Genomic DNA, 18,128 nt, shown 5'->3' on the forward strand with positions numbered 1-18,128 from the left:
CTTCAAACTGTTTATCTTAGCACACAGGCCTTTCGCAAGTAGGCCTACCTCTCCACCTTCAACTCTTTTCATTTTTAAACATTTGGTTTGTTATTTTATTGAGTTTTGAGAATTCTCAATAAATTTTGAGTACTGGCCATTCATTATGAGTGATTTGCCTATATAGTCTTCCAGACTCTGGCTTGTCTTCTAATTGTTTTTGTTTGTTTGTTTGTTTGTTTTTAGTATAGTTGTCACACACGTTACATTAGTTTGAGGTATATAACACAGTGACCCTTCATCTCAGCCCTCAGAAGTATTACAGGTCTTTGAGTATGTACTGTTCTTGCAGTTAAAATGCTCTCTTCCTCCATCACCTTCTTTGTCTAGTTACTCAAATTCACTCAAAATACTTTCCCTTGATAAATTGCCATCATGCCTCCATAATAGTTACACCAACTTCTATCAGAGTAACTTATATTAATTTATGTCTTAGTCTGTAAATTCCAGGAGAAAAGGGTCATGGTATTATTTTTTCTAAACTTGAATCCCTATCATACAGTAGTGATGAGCACACAGTAGTGCACAAAACACAACCATTTGCTGAATGGATTAATTAACAATCAAATTGGAGATACCTAGAATGATGCTGGTCCCTTTTAAAGCTATAATTTTACATGGTTTAAATTTCCTTTGTCCCTAAAGTTTTCAGTATGATATCAAGCACGAATCCAGTGATTTGTACCTTATTTGTCTCCATTTACTAGTTCCTCCTATTCTACCTTTAATACCAGTATTGTGACTTGATTTTTCTTTAAACCTTAATATCTCTGCATATATTTTTCCTAGAATATTCTGCAGAATATGCTTGGCTTCTAATAGCTCTTAATAATACAATAATTTCTTCCCTTATAAACTGCTGATATTTTTAATGAAAGGAACCTTTAGAAAGTCTCTTTGCTGGTATGCCTGCCTTTTAATAATAGAAGGTACCTTAAAAAAATATCAGCTACTGGGGCGCCTGGGTGGCTCAGTTGGTTAAGAGTCCAACTCTTGATTTTGGCTCAGGATATGATCTGATAGTTCATGGGTTCGAACCCCATGTCAGCCTCCACGTTGACAGCACAAACCTGCTTGGGGTTCTCTCTCTCCCTCTCTCTGCCCCTCCCCTGCTCATGCACACACACTCTTCCTCTCCCTCTCTCTCTCTCAAAATAAATAAACTTCAAAAAATATATAAAATTAAAAAATATAAATAAAACTCTGGTTTGATAAATGGAAAATGTTAGAACATTTGGTTCAAATTTATTTCCCTTCATTTTTTAGGCATAAGGATAACATTGTACTGCAAGAGTCTACAAGAGTCAAAAATGTGAGAAAAAGGTACCATGGTGGCAAAAGACAAGAAAAGGAAATAAAATGAAACAGAGAGCACCAGTTCTTGCTAGGTAACTTATATATCATTTAATGTTTACAAAATCCTTTCAAAGTATTCAGAGTAAGTTTTATTATCCCTGTAACTCAGAAGAAGAAGCCAAGGCTCACAGATTTTTAACTTTCCTAAATTCACCCAGCTAATCAACAACAGAGCCAGGATTGAAGCAAAGTCTCTTCTGCCAAAAGCAATGGTTTTTTCCTCCACATTGTCCTGACCCCTAAGGAAAGCAAGAGACACCCCAGCCAATTTTGTCTCAAATAAAATCGACCTTTATAAAAACCCAGATGCCAATAAAATAAGATATGGTATCTTGAGAAGTATAAATAGTGAAGTTCAAAAAAACCTTGACCAATACTAAAAAAAGAATTTTTTAAATTCCCATGGAATGGTGGCAATAAAGCCAAACTGTCTTTCCAAGTTTCTATAATTTATTTAATATTGAAAGATTGTCATTCTCTTCTATATCCTCTCTTACTTTTGATTTGGACCTATTTCCTGGAGAAAAAAAATTCCTTACGGAACCTGATGACTTTAAAACTGCCAAATCAAGAATCTTTGTTGTACTTAATTATATATCAACTCTGTGTTGGTCAGCACTACTTTTCCTACTGAGAATTACTCAGTGAACCACATATGCACTAGTTGGTGGTCTCAGTCTATGTCCTCATAAATGGTCTATCATAACTGCATCTCTGGAGGCAGTCTCAGTGGAAAGAGGATAATTCAGTAAAAATAACAAAGCATAAGGAAGTCAGGAAATGTATAGGTACAGAGTATTAATCAAAAATTGAGTAATATATAGGGATGCCTGGGTGGCTCAACTGGTTAAGTATCTGACTCTTGATCACGGCTCCAGTCATGATCTCATGGTTTGTGAAGTTCGAGCCCCGCATCAGGTGCTATGCTGACAGCACTGAGGGTGCTTTTGATTCTCTGTCTCCCTCCCTCTCTGCCCTTCCTCTTCTGGTGCTCTATCTGTCTCTCTCAAAATAAATAAACATTTTTTTAATTGAGTAATATCTCCTTGACCTGACATCTAAAAGGAAACATACCACAACAGAGATGAAAAAAAAACTATAATTTAGAAAAAAACCAGTAAGGAAGAAAAGAGTAAGGCCATGAAGGAAGAAATTATGATAGTGGATACATTATTTGGTACCGTGTAATAAAGAATAAATTAAAAATGTAGCAAGGAACTGTATAAGAATGCGTAAGGGACCCCAAAATGAGCAGAAGATTTCATGAAATAGTAAGATACAATTAGAAGAGAGAAGAGGCAGGCCTTTTTCCATTACATTCCAGACAGAAGCAAGAAACAAAAATGTGACCCACTGCGTTTTAAAGAGTGTCCAGAAAAAGAAATCTATACCATTAAAGTTGATGCTCTCCCCCTAGAAAACATCTATAATACATTAGTTTATAGTGGAATGTATGTGTGTATACAGAGAGACACAGCTGACTAAAGAATTCTTCTGAGGGAAAAAAATGTCTATACGGAGGAAAATACCTTACAGAATAATTTAAGAAAGACAGTGATATATGAGGGCACAAATTAGCAGATAGAAACCTAGTGCATCCAGATAAACAGGAATTTACAGGTATGAGAAAGAACAAAGAGAGTAGGTAAGGGGAAAGAAGGTGAAAGAACAATGAGATGACATTGCTAAAGAAGTTGAAGATTTCTGATATTCAAATTGGAGCCACTTAGAATATAGTGCTACAGTAAAGAATCCCCTCCCTTCTGCCTTCCCAAATTTCTATAAGGTTTGCAATATACACAAACATACATAAACATGTCTTGTCTGGGAGTATTGGAGAGTGAGTGTGTGTGTGTGTGTGTGTGTCAAAATCAAGGGGGAAAAGGCCAATTACCAATTACAGATTAACCAACTATAAAATAGGGATAGAAAGACCATTCGTAAACTAATTTGTGGAAGCAAAAACTTGGAACTAGAGATGACGTTGAGAATATGAGCCCCAGAGAATTTGCAGAAATCTTGGAACATTATAGTTGATAGGACACAGAATTGGGGTTCAAGCCATTTATATATAGATTTTAAGAGTAACAATATCCCAGCAGACAAGTGGTTTACAACCATAAGTAAGTGGATTGTGAGCAATTAAAAAATGAAGGTTAAAAAAAACATAAAAAGAAAGAAAGAAAAGGAAAAAAAGCAAGCAAGCAATAGTCAACTTGGAACTCTTACAGGGTTATGAAAAGTAAGTTAACCAAGCTAAGCTCATTTCCTTTATAATTGGGGTTACTATACTGATAAATCTACAATGCCACAGATAACACATCTTAATTTTAGCAAAGCCTTTGAGAAAGTACTTGAGGATAAAATAAAGAACCATGGTTTATACAGTAGCCTAATAAAGCAAGTTTGAAGTTCATTTCAACAACTTTACTCAAAATGGGTTAATGTTTGATTGATGTTATCTGAAAGGAAGATATATCACTGTTTTCCACATGACTAAACAATTTTTCATAAATAATCTGACTTTTAAAAATCTGAAAATGATTCCAGGTTAGGAGGTAAAGACAAAATCAAAAGTTAAAAAGATCTGAATGGATTCTAACATAAACCAGAATTAACAGGATAAAATTCCGTGAATATAAATTTAGCATCTACCTTTACATATAAAAAGATAAAACTAGTATCAGAACAAGAATGCTCAAATTAATAATAGTTTGAATTCAGAGACTTGGAGTTTAACTGCTCACAAAATCACTATGAACGAACAGCATGACAAGGCTATCATAATAAGGTAAGATAATGTTAGACATTAAATCAGAGAGGTAATTGTTTGAGTATATTATAGAACATTCACATCAGAGATTTGTTTCTATTTCAAGATGTTTTTATTTCAACATTTTATGGGTATTACTTATCTAGAACATGCATATAAAAGTATTTGCGGAGATGATTTTAGGGACTTCGATTTCTTGTATTGGCAAATTAGTAATCAGTCTAATCCTTCTGCCGAAGAAAACTAAGAAGATTGATGAAATATAAAATACTTTATCTTAAAAACATCAAAGAGCTAATAAAACAGAGAAATTTCTTGAGATGAATTCCAGAAAAAATAATGTTTAGTACACAGAGATAGCCATTCACATGAAAAAACAAGATACCATGAGCAAAAACCAGCATAATGATCCAGGAAGTCCAGACACTAAAGTTGTCAAATTCGGACCATAATACAAATATGCTTACCATGTTCAAGTACCTCAATATCAAAAGTGAAAATTTCATCAGGAAACTGATAATCATACATGATATGGAAATTCTCAAGTATTCAGAATAGTCTGAAATGTTCAAGGGTCAAGAAATTTTCAGCCTAGTTAAGAGAAGACATAAATAAGTGCTAAGAATAATCATCAGTTATTTGAAAAATACCTTTTCCTATTGTCTTCGTTCTATGTTGCTTAAGAAAGCAGAACTAGAAGCAGTCCATGGAAATGGCAGGGAATTCACATCTAGTTTGAGAAAAATGTCTCCAACAATTAGAATTGTCCAAAATCAGGTTCACTGTCTCACAGAATTGATGAGATTGCTATTACCGTTACACAGTTGTGTATTGCATATTGTATGGCTGGAGAGAGTCTAATCTACTTCAATAAGATGAGAATATAAAGGCACTAACGTTCCTCCTCTATAATTTTTTAATCCAAGTAAAAATTTAATATAACCATAAATATTATTGGAGATATACTAAACCACTATTTCCCAAAGTATGGTCTGAGAAAGGTATAGAACTAACATAAGAGTCCTAAAGTTAGAAAATTTTGGAAATTCTGGGTTAAGCAAAATTAAATACTTTTATTTCCTTCAATATTTCTTACCAACTTGAATGTACTTAAGTGCATCAAAAACATACAAAGAAAATTTCTATATACAGCACTGACCATAAAAAAATTCTTTTTTTCATGTTACATTTTTAAATCTTTCTTCCCACTTTAATTATGAGTTATTTGGAGGGTTTTATTTGTTTATTTTGTTTTATTTTTCAATTCTTTATTTAAATTTTGGTTAGTTACCATATAGTGTAATACTTCTTTCAGGAGTAGGATTTAGTGATTCATAACTTACATATAACATCCAGTGCTCAACATAACAGGTGCCTTCCTTAATACCCATCACCCATTTAGCCCATCTCCTGCCCACATCCCCTCCAGCAGACCTCAGTTGGTTCTCTATAGTTGGAGTCTCTTATGGTTTGCTTTTCTCTCTTTTTTTTTCCTGCCTTCCTCTATGTTCATCTGTTTTGTTTCTTAAATTCCACATGAGTGAAATCATGGCATTGTCTTTCTCTGACTGACTTACTTCATTTAGCATAATAAAAAAGACTCTAGTTCCATCCACATCATTGCAAATGGTAAGATTTCATTCTTTTCACCCCAAATAGCCAAAGTAATAATGAAGAAGAAAACCAAAGTGGGAGGCATCACAATCCCAGACTTTAGGGTCTACTACAAGGCTGTAATCATCAAGATAGTATGGTATTGGCATAAAAACAGACATATAGACCAACGGAATAGAATAGAGACCCCAGAATTGGACCCAAAAATGTATGGCCAACTAATCTTTGACAAAGCAGGAAAAGAGTATCCAACGGAAAAAAAGACAGTGTCTTTAACAAATAGTGCTTGGAGAACTGGACAGCATCAGGCAGAAGAATGAAACTCAACCACTTTCTTACACCATATACAAAAATAAACTAGAAATGGATGAAGGACCTGAATATGAGACAGGAAACCATCAAAACCCTAGAGGAGAAAGCAGGCAACAACCTCTTTGACCTCAGCCGCAGCAATTTCTTACTTGACACCTCTCCAAAGGCAAGGAATTAAAAGCAAAAATGAACTATTGGGACCTTATCAAGATAAAAAGCTTCTGTACTACAAAGGAAACAATCAACAAAACTAAAAGGCAACTGATGATATGGGAAAAGATATCTGCAAATGACATATTAGACAAAGGTCTAGTATCCAAAATCTATGAAGAACTCACCAAACTCCACACCTGAAAAACAAATAATCCAGTGAAGAAATGGGCAGAAGACATGAATAGACACTTCTCCAAAGAAGACAGCCAGATGGCCAACAAGCACATGAAAAGATGCTCAATGTCACTCATCATCAGGGAAATACAATCAAAAACCACACTGAGATATTACCTCATGCCTGTCAGAGTGGCTAAAATGAACAAATCAGGAAACTATAGATGCAGGAGAGGATGTGGAGTAATGGGAACCCTCTTGCACTGCTGGTAGGAATGCAAACTGGTGCAGCCACTCTAGAAAACAGTGTGGCGTTTCCTCAAAATATTAAAAATAGAACTACCCTATGACCCAGCAATAGCACTGCTAGGAATCTACCCAAGGGATACAGGAATGCTAATGCACAGGGGCACTTGTACCCCAATGTTTATAGCAGCACTTTCAACAATAGCCAAATTATGGAAAACCCTAAATGTCCATCAACTGACAAATGGATAAAGAAGATGTGGTTTATACATAAAATGGAATACTACTTGACAATGAGAAAGAATGAAATCTGGCCATTTGCAGCAACGTGGATGGAACTAGAGGGCATTATGCTAAGTTAAATAAGTAAGGCAGAGAAAGACAGATGCCATTTGTTTTCACTCATATGTGGATCCTGAGAAACTTAACAGAAGACCATGGGGGAGGGGAAGGGGGGAAAAAAAGTAACAGAGAGGGAGGGAGGCAAACCATAAGAGACTCTTAAAAACTAAGAACAAACTGAGGGTTGATAGAGGGTGGGGGAGAGGGGAAAGTGGGTGATGGGCATGGAGGATCGCACTTGTTGTGATGAGCACTGGTGTTGTATGGAAATCAATTTGACCATAAGTTGTATTTAAAAAAAAGAAAAAGAAAAAAAAAAGATTTCATTCTTTTCTGTGGGCAAGTAATATTCCACTATATATATATATATATATATATATATATATATATATATATATATCCTCTTTATCCATTCATCAGTCAGTGAAAATTTGGGCTCTTTCTATAATATGGCTATTGTTGATAATGCTGCTATAAGCTTTGGGGTGCCCCTTCAAATCAGTATATTTGTATCCTTTGGGTAAACACCTAGCATTACAATTGCTGGATTATAGGGTAGTTCTATTTTTAACTTTTTGAGGAATATCCATACTGTTTTCCAGAGTGGCTGCACCATTTTGCATTCCCACCAACAGTGCAGGAGGGTTCCCCTCTCTCCACATCCTCACCAACATCTGTTGTTCCCTGTGTCAATTTTTTTAAGTATTTACTTATTTTGAGTGAGTGAGAGAGAGAGAGAGAGAGAGGGAGAGAGGGAGGGAGAGAGGGAGGAAGAGGGAGAGAGACAATCTCAAGCAGGCTGTACACTCAGCCCAGAGCCCAATGCAGGGCTTGATCTCCCATGAGATCATGACCTGAGCTGAAATCAAAAGTTGCACGCTTAACTGACTGAGCCACCAAAGCGCCCCTCCTATGTTGTTAATTTTAGCCATTCTGACAGGTCAGGTGGAATCTCATTGTGGTTTTGATTTGCATTTCCCTGATGATGAGTGATGTTGAACATCTTCTCATATGTCTGTTGGCCATCTGTATGTCTTCTTTGGAAAAATGTCTATTTACTGTTGGATATTTATGAGACAGGCTCTATAGAATACTTTGGAGCGAGGGAATGTTGGGTTAAATAATTCTAATTTGATGGTATCAAAAAAAAATCCAGTTTGTCTATTTTGTCAAAAGAATTGAATAGATGATGCAATTTAAATATAAATTTTTCATAAGGATGAAATAATGCAACACTATCACAATTTACCACAAAAGGTCTTCCTTTTTCACAGGTGAGGTATCATTGTTGTACTATACACAATTGTGAGCATCTTAAATGATGTAGCCTAAATTCAGTCTCTGATGAGTTACTAGCAAATGTGGGAGAGACTAAAGAACACCTCCTCCTCCTCCTCCTGACATACCTAAATTCCTTTAACAACCTATTATAGGCCCATGAACTTGATTAAACACTTCTGAAAGGTATGTATAGTTCAAGCTGTTCTAACTCTTGGAGTACTATGTTCTTAAAGTTTTATTTTTCCTGTTGCCTTGTACAAGCAAATTTCTTAAATAAATATGCCTCCATTTCTTCATCTTTAAAATTACAATCACAATCACACGGTTGCTGAAGATTGAATTAAAGGAGATAATCCAGCATAGTGTTAGCACATTATAAAAACTCAGTAACTATAAATTATCATTTTTATTCAAAAATAGCACTTTACTTTGTTTTGATCTTCAATTACCTACTGCTTCATTTGAATGACATCATGTGTGTGAATTACTTAGCACTATGCTCAATTAAAATTGGTAATGAATGTGTTTGTGATCTTTATATATGCACACTTACTTCTTAGTCGATTATGAAGGTAGCAATTTTTACCTGAAACAGACTTTCTGCTCTATCTCAACAAACCTAGAGTCTAAAATACAGGAAATATTGTGTCATTGGAACTAGAAACTACCTGGCACTTAATCTTTCATACCTTCTTCTTGGTTACAGCATTTATTAATATTTGTATTCACATATGACAAAAATGAATCTCAGAAATTTTTAGGGATTTGTTTATGGTATTGTTTATGGTAGTCAACAAACCAATAACCAACAAACAATGCTTAATTATCTCACCTACGAATCCACTAGTAGACAGCATCTGATGATGAGAACTATTCCCTTTCCTAAAAACAACAACACAAAGTGCTGAATTGCTTTTTTGCAGTAATAAAACTATCAAAAGAAAAGGAATATAAAAGTATAAAGGAAACTTGCTATACTTTAGGGTTAAAATAAGCATTAGAGAGTAAAATAAAGACAAGAAAAAGGTTTAAGGTAGCAATTAAAGAAAAAGATTTTAACAAGAAGGTCAATCAGAGGAGGCCATCATTTGCTTAATGTAGTAGTGATATTACAGTCACCAGACACATTTATGAATATGCAGCTGTATTTATGGACAGAAGAGCAAAAGTCCTATTTGATGCAGGAGATAGATCAGAGACTCCAAAGGAATGTTTGCAACCTTTTCAACTGGACAAAGGTGACTTTGGTCCTAAAGAAACTAAAGAAAGTCTTTGGTTACTAAAGAAAGTAAAAAGGGCTTTAATAAAATTCTCTTTCTACTAAAACTTTTCTAAATGGATTTGTCTAGCAAAATAACAAGATACCTTGCTGCCTTTGTAGTATCCTAGTAAAACTGTATTTTTTACTCATATTAAATCAATTTATACATTTTCATAACGGATTACTACAGATATCACAGACTACATGTAAACATACACAGTTTATGTTGGATCAAGTGGAGCTGGCAAACAGAATTCATTTACAAACTAGGATAAACTTCCTAGTGTCTTCAGTTTTAAAGTTTTTCTATTTATATTTGTATATTATTTATATTACCTATATAATCCTAGCCATTTTCTTATCAGTAAACCATCCTCTGTTTTTCAATCTACCACTGGCTTTAAGATAAACAATCCTAAAATTTGTATGGAACCACAAAAGATCCCAAAGACCTTGAAAAGGGAAAGCAAAGCTGGAGGCATCATGATTTGGGACTTCAAGCTATATTACAAAGCTATAGTAATTAAAACAGCATGGTACTGGCACAAAAATAGACATGTATATCAAGGTATGAGAACAGGAAACCCAGAGGGGTGGCCTGGGTGGCTCAGTCAGTTAAGTGTCTGACTTTAGCTCAGGTCATGATCTCACTGTTCCTGAGTTTGAGCCCTTCATCAGGCTCTCTGCTTGTCAATGCAGAGCCAGCTTTGGATCCTCTCTCTCTCTCTCTCTCTCTCTCTCTCTCTCTCTGTCCCTCTCCAACTGACTCTTTCTCTCAAAAAAAATTTAAAAATATAAATAAAGTTTGTAACTACTGTTCTTTTATGTATATATATATATATGTGTGTGTGTGTGTGTGTGTGTGTGTGTGTGTGTGTGTATAAACCTGTTCTTTAATATATATATAGAGAGAGAGATACATATGTGTGTGTGTGTGTATGTGTATTGAGAGAGAGAGAGAAAACCTAGAAATGAATGCACAACTATGTGGTCAATTAATCTTCCACAAAGTAGGAAAAAATATCCAATGGGTAAAAGAATGTCTCTTCAACAAATGGTGTTGACAGCAACACTCAAAGGAATGAAACTGCACCACTTTCTTATACCATACACAAAAGTAAATTCAAAATGAATGAAAGACCTAAATGTGAGACAAAACCCATAAAAATCCCAGAGGAGAATACAAGCAGTAACCCCTTTGACATCAGCCTTAGCAACTTCTTACTAGATATGCTTCCTGAGGCAAGGAAAACAAAAGCAAAAATAAACTATTAGGACTTCATCAAGATAAAAAGCTTCTGCACATTGAAGAAAACAATCAACAAAAGTAAAAGGCAGCCTGCTGATTGGGAGAAGATATTTGCAAATGACATATCTGAGAAAGGGTTAGCATCCAAAATATATAAAGAACTTCTAAAACTCAACACTCAAAAAAACAAATGATCCAGTTAAGAAATGGGTAGAAGACATGAATAGACATTTTTCCAAAGAAGACATCTAGATGGCTGACAGACACATGAAAAAATCTTCAACATCACTGGTCATCAAGGAAATACAAATCAAAACTACAATAAGATATGATCTCACACCTGTCAGAATGGCTAAAATCAACAACACAAGAAACAACAGGTGTTGGCAAGGATGTGGAGAAAGGGGAACCCTCTTACGCTGCTGGTAGGAATACAAACTGGTACAGCCACCCTGGAAAACAGTATGGAGGTTCCCCAAAAGTTAAAAATAGAACTACCCTATAATCCAGCAATTGCAATAATAGGTATTTACCCAAAGTTTACAAAAAATACTAATTCGAATGGATACATGCAACCCAATGTTTATAGCATTATCAACAATAGCCAAATTATGGAAACGGCTAAATGCCCACTTACTGAAGAATGGATAAAGATGTGGTATACATATACAATGGAATATTATTCAGCCAAAGACAAGAATGAAATTTTGCCATTTGCAATGATGTGGATGGAGCTACAGAGTATTTATGCTAAGTGAAATAAGTCAGTGAAAGACAAATACCATATGATTTCATTCGTATGTGGAATTTAAGAAACAAAACAAATGATCATAAGGGAAAAAAGAGAGAGGCAAACCAAGAAACAGACTCCTAACTATAGAGAACAAATCAATGGTCACCAGAGGGAAGGTGGATCAGGGTGGGGTGGGGGGATGGGTAAAATAGGTGATGGGGATTAAGGATTGCACTTGTGAAGAGACCAGGTATTGTATGTAAGTGTTGAATCACTAAATCATACACCTGAAATTAATATTACACTATATGTTAAGTACCTAGAATTTAAGTTAAAACTTTAAAAATTTTTCAATTTTAAACATGTTGAAAAAGAAACTACAACAAAAAGACTAACTTCTGACTTTGTTCTTTTGAGGTATACATGACTTGCACAATTCAATCCAGTCAGCTTCTGTTGGATGACTATAAGAAATGAAGGCAAGGCTGGGATGCACTAGGATTGATGCCAGGTTCGGAAAAAGTAATTAGAAATGAGAACAATGCCAAGGTAAACTGGCCATCTTTTACTTACAGCTGACACGTGCTGTAAGAGACACATGACATCAATCATGTCTGCGAGGATAAGGAGTCTGGTAACTGCAGCCAACAAGGCACGGGCAGCCTGAACCACAGCCTCCCTTTTTGGGAGATAACAGGGGTCATCTGCAAATCTCTCAGCTGATACTTTCAGAGCTTCACCTGAAAAACACAACCCAAAATAATATACTTTAAGTTTCAGCTATACCTGTTTAAGTATTTATCATCCTAATTCTAAGTACATTCTATGACTAAGCATAATATTAAAATAGTGTCAGTTGACACTAGAACACTGTCTCTTAATAAACAATGGAGTTTAAAATCGACATTTCTCTTTGATAAATGCTCTGGAGTTTAAGAAGCATGATACCATTTTCCTGCAAGAGAATTGTGCTCAATTGACTAGCAACATCTAGTAACACCGCTGTCAACTTCTGCATTTGCTGAATCTCATTTGCTGTGAAAGGTTTCATTACTAAGACTTCAACTGGAAACAATCTGGCTTATAAAAATAAGGTAAATCTTCATTAAACTACTTTCCAGCTCAATGTTAGAGCTGTTTGAGACAATGTTTGAGACAGTAGCAATGTTTGAGACAGTTATTCTCTGAGATAAAAGTTTAACATAGGCAGATTTATCCTAAACTGTCAATATAATAACCTATCTCCTAAATTGTCAAATTATATTTCATAGTACATAATTGTTAGAGAAATATGCCTACATTTTTTAAGGTTTTTTTCGCTGAAAATACGTTTTATGATAAAAGTAATGTGTACTCATTCATTTTTAAAAGTTCACAGTTCAGAAGGGTATGAAATGAAAAGATTCCTCTTTACCCCTCTCCACTAACATAATTGCTTACCACATCCACTATGTTTTAAGTTTTTCAATTTAAACTTGTTTTTATTATGAAATCACTACATGCTCATTACTTTTAAATAATTCACTATACTGAAGAGTATAAAGTGAAAACAATTTTTAGAAAGTCTCCATACAAATCACCCAAAATACTCATGGAGTTCTTGTATATCCATCCAGAAATTTTTCCATGAATACATGTTTTATGTGTGTGCATATGTATAAATATTTATTTATATGTATAAATGTATATGTATGTTTAAATGTATGTATTTTTATGAATATATTCACACATTCATATATATGAATATATAAAATATTTTCTGTCCTAAGAAAACAGAGGCATTTTATATTTTAAATGGAACACACAGAAGATATAAATACTTTTCACAAATATTTTCATACTATAAACATTTTCTACAATTTGTTTTTTCACTTACCAATTTATTTTCTTTTCATGCTGGGATATAATTGACCAGGAGACATTAAAGAATGAACGGTAACTTACCATGTGGGCTCTAAAGCTGTTCTGCTTCAGCATCTGTCCTACTACCTCAGACAAGTCACTTAACTTCTTTATGCCTTATTTTTTCCCTTGCAAATGGAGCTAATAATAATAATACCTACAATTTTTATAAAAATTAAATAAGAACAGTGCTTTGAGCTTACTAAAGAGTTGATTGGCTTTTATCATTCTTTTTAATACTTGAATAAAGTTACATTTTACTGATATACTATAACTTATTTTACGAGACCTCCATTAAACACATAATTTCCAACTTTTTCCTATTTCAAACTGTACTGCAAAGAATGACACATAGTTTTGCATGCATGAGCAAACTTAGCTGGAGGATAAATTCTCAAAAGTGGAATTGCTGAGTCAAGAGGCAAATGAATTTTAAGGTTTGATACATATTGTCAAAAAATTTTCCAAAATACAGCTATCTCACCAATAACATATTAAAGGGAGTGTCTTACCTACTCCATGAATATTTTAGTTATTTATTTGTGAAAGTCAGCATAATGAAAATGAAATTGAGTATTTTTATTAAATATAACAAAGAATAGTGTTCCTTATAATGGACAGAACCTATGAAGAGGGTCTGAGACTGTCTCAACATGTTAATATAAACATGTTAGCTCTCTTAGCAATACCAAGTTAGGAATTCAGACTATTAAGTCAGACACCTCTGAGATCAAATTCTTATCTGCCTCTTCTAGCTCTGAGACCTTGGATGCTTAAATACTTTCAGTGTCCTCATGTAATGGAAAGGCATAAAAATATTACTTATTTCACAGTGTTTCTGAGATGGCTAAATGAGATATAATTCATAACATATATTTAGCACAGTATCTGAACATGGAAAGCACTCAACAAATATTAGCTGTTATTTTCTCAGGAAATTTCTAGTAGAGTTGGTAAATTTTTAAGACCAGGAAATGGTGATTTTTATGTGTTTCTCTGCAAGTTAGAATTTCTGCGAGGAGACTGAAAATTAAAGTGACCTCAGAAATTCAGAGAGCAGGTTAATTCCCACATAAAAGATTTTTTTCTTGTCATGATTCTGAATTGGAAAGTTATGATAGTCTTTATACAATATGGTCTTTGACTTTACTAAAACTAAATACACATCAAAATAGAATTATGTGTTGTTGACTAAAAATGTTGGGATGTTGAACAACTGGTTGAAGAGTCATACTCAGGAAAATATCATTTAAACATTAAAGATCAATTACAGTCTCTGTCTCCATTAAGGTAATATGAAGAGAAAACCAAGTAGCACTATTGGGAAAAAAAGGCACTCCTGAAATACATGAACAAAGATGCAACAAGTAAATTTCCTATTACTGGACTTACCACCCTCCCTCTCCTGCAACGCTCTTTTCAGCTTCACCTCATACTTCTGCTCCCAACGTAAGCATCACTTCCTCTGTGAAGCCTCCAATGCCCCCTTACCAAGGGAGTCCCACAGTAAGGCAGGTCTCACAGTAAGATTCTATGCTTCCTATCATAACTATCCATCATCATTTACCGTAATGACTTAAATCAAAGCCTGTCCTTAATTCTAAATCAAAAGACTAGTGAGAGTCACACCAGTCAGAATGCCTAAAATTAACAACATAAGTAACAACAGGTGTTGGCAAGGATGTGAAAAAGCGGGAATGCTCTTACACTGTTGGTGGGAAAACAAACTGACGCATCCACTCTAGAAAACAGTGTGGATGTTCCTCAATAAGTTAAAAATAGAAATACCCTATGATCCAGCAACTGCACTAGTAGGTTTTACCTAAAGGATACAAAAATATTAATTCAAAGGAACACATGCACCCCAATGTTTGTAGCAGTATTATCAACAATAACCAAATTATGGAAAAAGCCCACATGTCCATCAACTGATTAATGGATAAAGATGTGATGTGATAGATATACAGACATAGATAGATAATATAGATATAGATGATATAGATATAGATGATATAGATAGATACAGATATAGATATAGATATAGATATATAAATATAGATATAGATATAGACATAGATATAGATATAATGAAATATTACTCAGCCATAAAAAAGAATGAAATCTGGCCATTTGCAACAAGTGGATAGAGCTAGAGAGTATTATGCTAAGCAAAATAAGTCAGTCAAAGACAAATACAGTATGATTTCACTCATATATGAAATTTAAGAAAAAAAACAGATGAATATGGAGGGGGAAAAGAGATGCAAACCAGGAAACAGATTCTTAAGTATACAGAACTAATTAAGGGTTACAGGGGAGGGGAGGTAGGTGGGGAAGGGAAAGGTTAAATAGGTGATAGGTATTAATGAGGGCACTTGTGATGAACACCAGGTGTTGTATGTAAGTGATAAATCACTAAATTCTACACCTGAAACTAATATTATATTACATGTTAACTAACTGGAATTTAATAAAAACTTGAAAAAGAAAAAAAAGAAAAAGACTAGTGAGAATAAGAGCTGCACTGGTCCTGGTCACCACAGTATTCCCAAGTTAGAACAGTGCCTACTCTGATGAATATATCCGACACATTGAATGTGTGTTGTTGAATGAATATGTGAATGAACATTATTCAACTTTTCTTTTAACAAACATATGTTGTTCCTTATATAACACAGCTCCATCCTAGGCATCCAAGATACAGAGATTAATACAATGCAGTTTTGAGCCTAATAATTTCACAAATGAGAGCCAACAAACACTGTCATACAATCTAAGCAGGGCTCAAGCAGAGACCTGTACAAAGTAGTAAAAGGCACAGAGAAGGACGTACCTCTGCCTGAGGTGTCAGAGGACACACTGAGAAATGTTCAAGGTAGGAGCAACATGTTCCAACTATTTATTATCAAAGATAGCTGGTTTATATAATCTAGTCAGTTCGCTGCCTAATTGTCTTCTGTCAGGGAAAAAAAATGGCTATTTTCCAAATAGAAAAAAAAGCACAACAAATTCCTTTCTATCTACAATATTAGCATCCATGTGTTATAGAGTCTACACATGAGAAGTCTATTCTTTTGAAATATCATTTCCAATATTTCTTTTAATGCTTTTAATTTGAAATTTAATAAATAGGAAATTTCACTTTTGATATACATACAAATAAAAAACTATACCTTTCCTTCAAGAAATCCCATTCCATACATCAGAGCAATTTACTGAAGCTCCCGAAAATACCACAAGAACTAGGTTCAGAAAGTTTTCTGTTAGATTCATTTTGTTCCTTTCCTATAAAATATGCTCTTTTTAGGAATGTGGCGACAAGATGGCGGCTTAGGAGGACGCTGGGCTCACCGCACGTCCTGCTGATCACTTAGATTCCATCTACATCTGCCTAAATAACCCAGAAAACCGCCAGAGGATTAGCAGAACGGAGTCGCCGGAGCCAAACGCAGACGAGAGGCCCACGGAAGAGGGTAGGAAGGGCGGCGAGGCGGTGCGCGCTCCACGGACTGGCGGGAGGGAGCCGGGGCGGAGGGGCGGCTCGCCGGCCAAGCAGAGCCCCCGAGTCTGGCTTGCAAAAGCGGAGGGGCCGGGCGGACTGTGTTCCGACAGCAAGCGCGACTTAGCGTCTGGGAGGTCATAAGTTAACAGCTCTGCTCGGAAAGCGGGAAGGCTGGAGGACAAAGGGAGGGAGAGCTGCTGAGCCCCCTGACAATAGAGCTCAGTTTGGTGGGGAACAAAGGCGCTCGCCAGCGCCATCTCCCCCTCCCATCCCCCAGCCGAAATCCCAAAGGGAACTGGTTCCTGCCAGGGAACTTGCTCGCTCCGCGCAAACACCCAACTCTGCGCTTCTGCGGAGCCAAACCTCCGGCAGCGGATCTGACTCCCTCCCGCTGCCACAGGGCCCCTCCTGAAGTGGATCACCTAAGGAGAAGCGATCTAAGCCTGCCCCTCCTGCCCCCGAGCACCTTGCCTACCCACCCCAGCTAATACGCCAGATCCCCAGCATCACAAGCCTGGCAGGGTGCAAGTAGCCCAGACGAGCCACACCACCCCACAGTGAATCCCGCCCCTAGGAGAGGGGAAGAGAAGGCACACACCAGTCTGACTGTGGCCCCAGCGGTGGGCTGGGGGCAGACATCAGGTCTGACTGCGGCCCCACCCACCAACTCCAGGTATACACCACAGCACAGGGGAAGTGCCCTGCAGGTCCTCACCACGCCAGGGACTATCCAAAATGACCAAGGGGAAGAACTCCCCTCAGAAGAATCTCCAGGAAATAACAACAGCTAATGAGCTGATCAAAAAGGATTTAAATAATATAACAGAAAGTGAATTTAGAATAATAGTCATAAAATTAATCACTGGGCTTGAAAACAGTATACAGGACAGCAGAGAATCTCTTGCTACAGAGATCAAGGGACTAAGGAACAGTCACGAGGAGCTGAAAAACGCTTTAAACGAAATGCATAACAAAATGGAAACCACCACAGCTCAGCTTGAAGAGGCAGAGGAGAGAATAGGTGAACTAGAAGATAAAGTTATGGAAAAAGAGGAAGCTGAGAAAAAGAGAGATAAAAAAATCCAGGAGTATGAGGGGAAAATTAGAGAACTAAGTGATACACTAAAAAGAAATAATATACGCATAATTGGTATCCCAGAGGAGGAAGAGAGAGGGAAAGGTGCTGAAGGG

General features: G+C 35.9%; 1 protein-coding gene across 1 annotated transcript in view; it reads right to left on the reverse strand.

Annotated features, from left to right (window-relative positions):
• Positions 1-18,128, reverse strand: part of CTNNA3 (catenin alpha 3) — a 1,798,979-nt gene that overhangs the window by 1,592,991 nt on the left and 187,860 nt on the right. The window contains exon 5 of the mRNA XM_047826392.1: positions 12,107-12,273. Within this exon, the coding sequence (XP_047682348.1) occupies positions 12,107-12,273 (167 nt within the window). The remainder of the gene's footprint in view (positions 1-12,106; positions 12,274-18,128) is intronic.

Source organism: Prionailurus viverrinus, chromosome D2, assembly GCF_022837055.1.
Source record: "Prionailurus viverrinus isolate Anna chromosome D2, UM_Priviv_1.0, whole genome shotgun sequence".
NCBI classification, from domain to species: domain Eukaryota; kingdom Metazoa; phylum Chordata; class Mammalia; order Carnivora; family Felidae; genus Prionailurus; species Prionailurus viverrinus.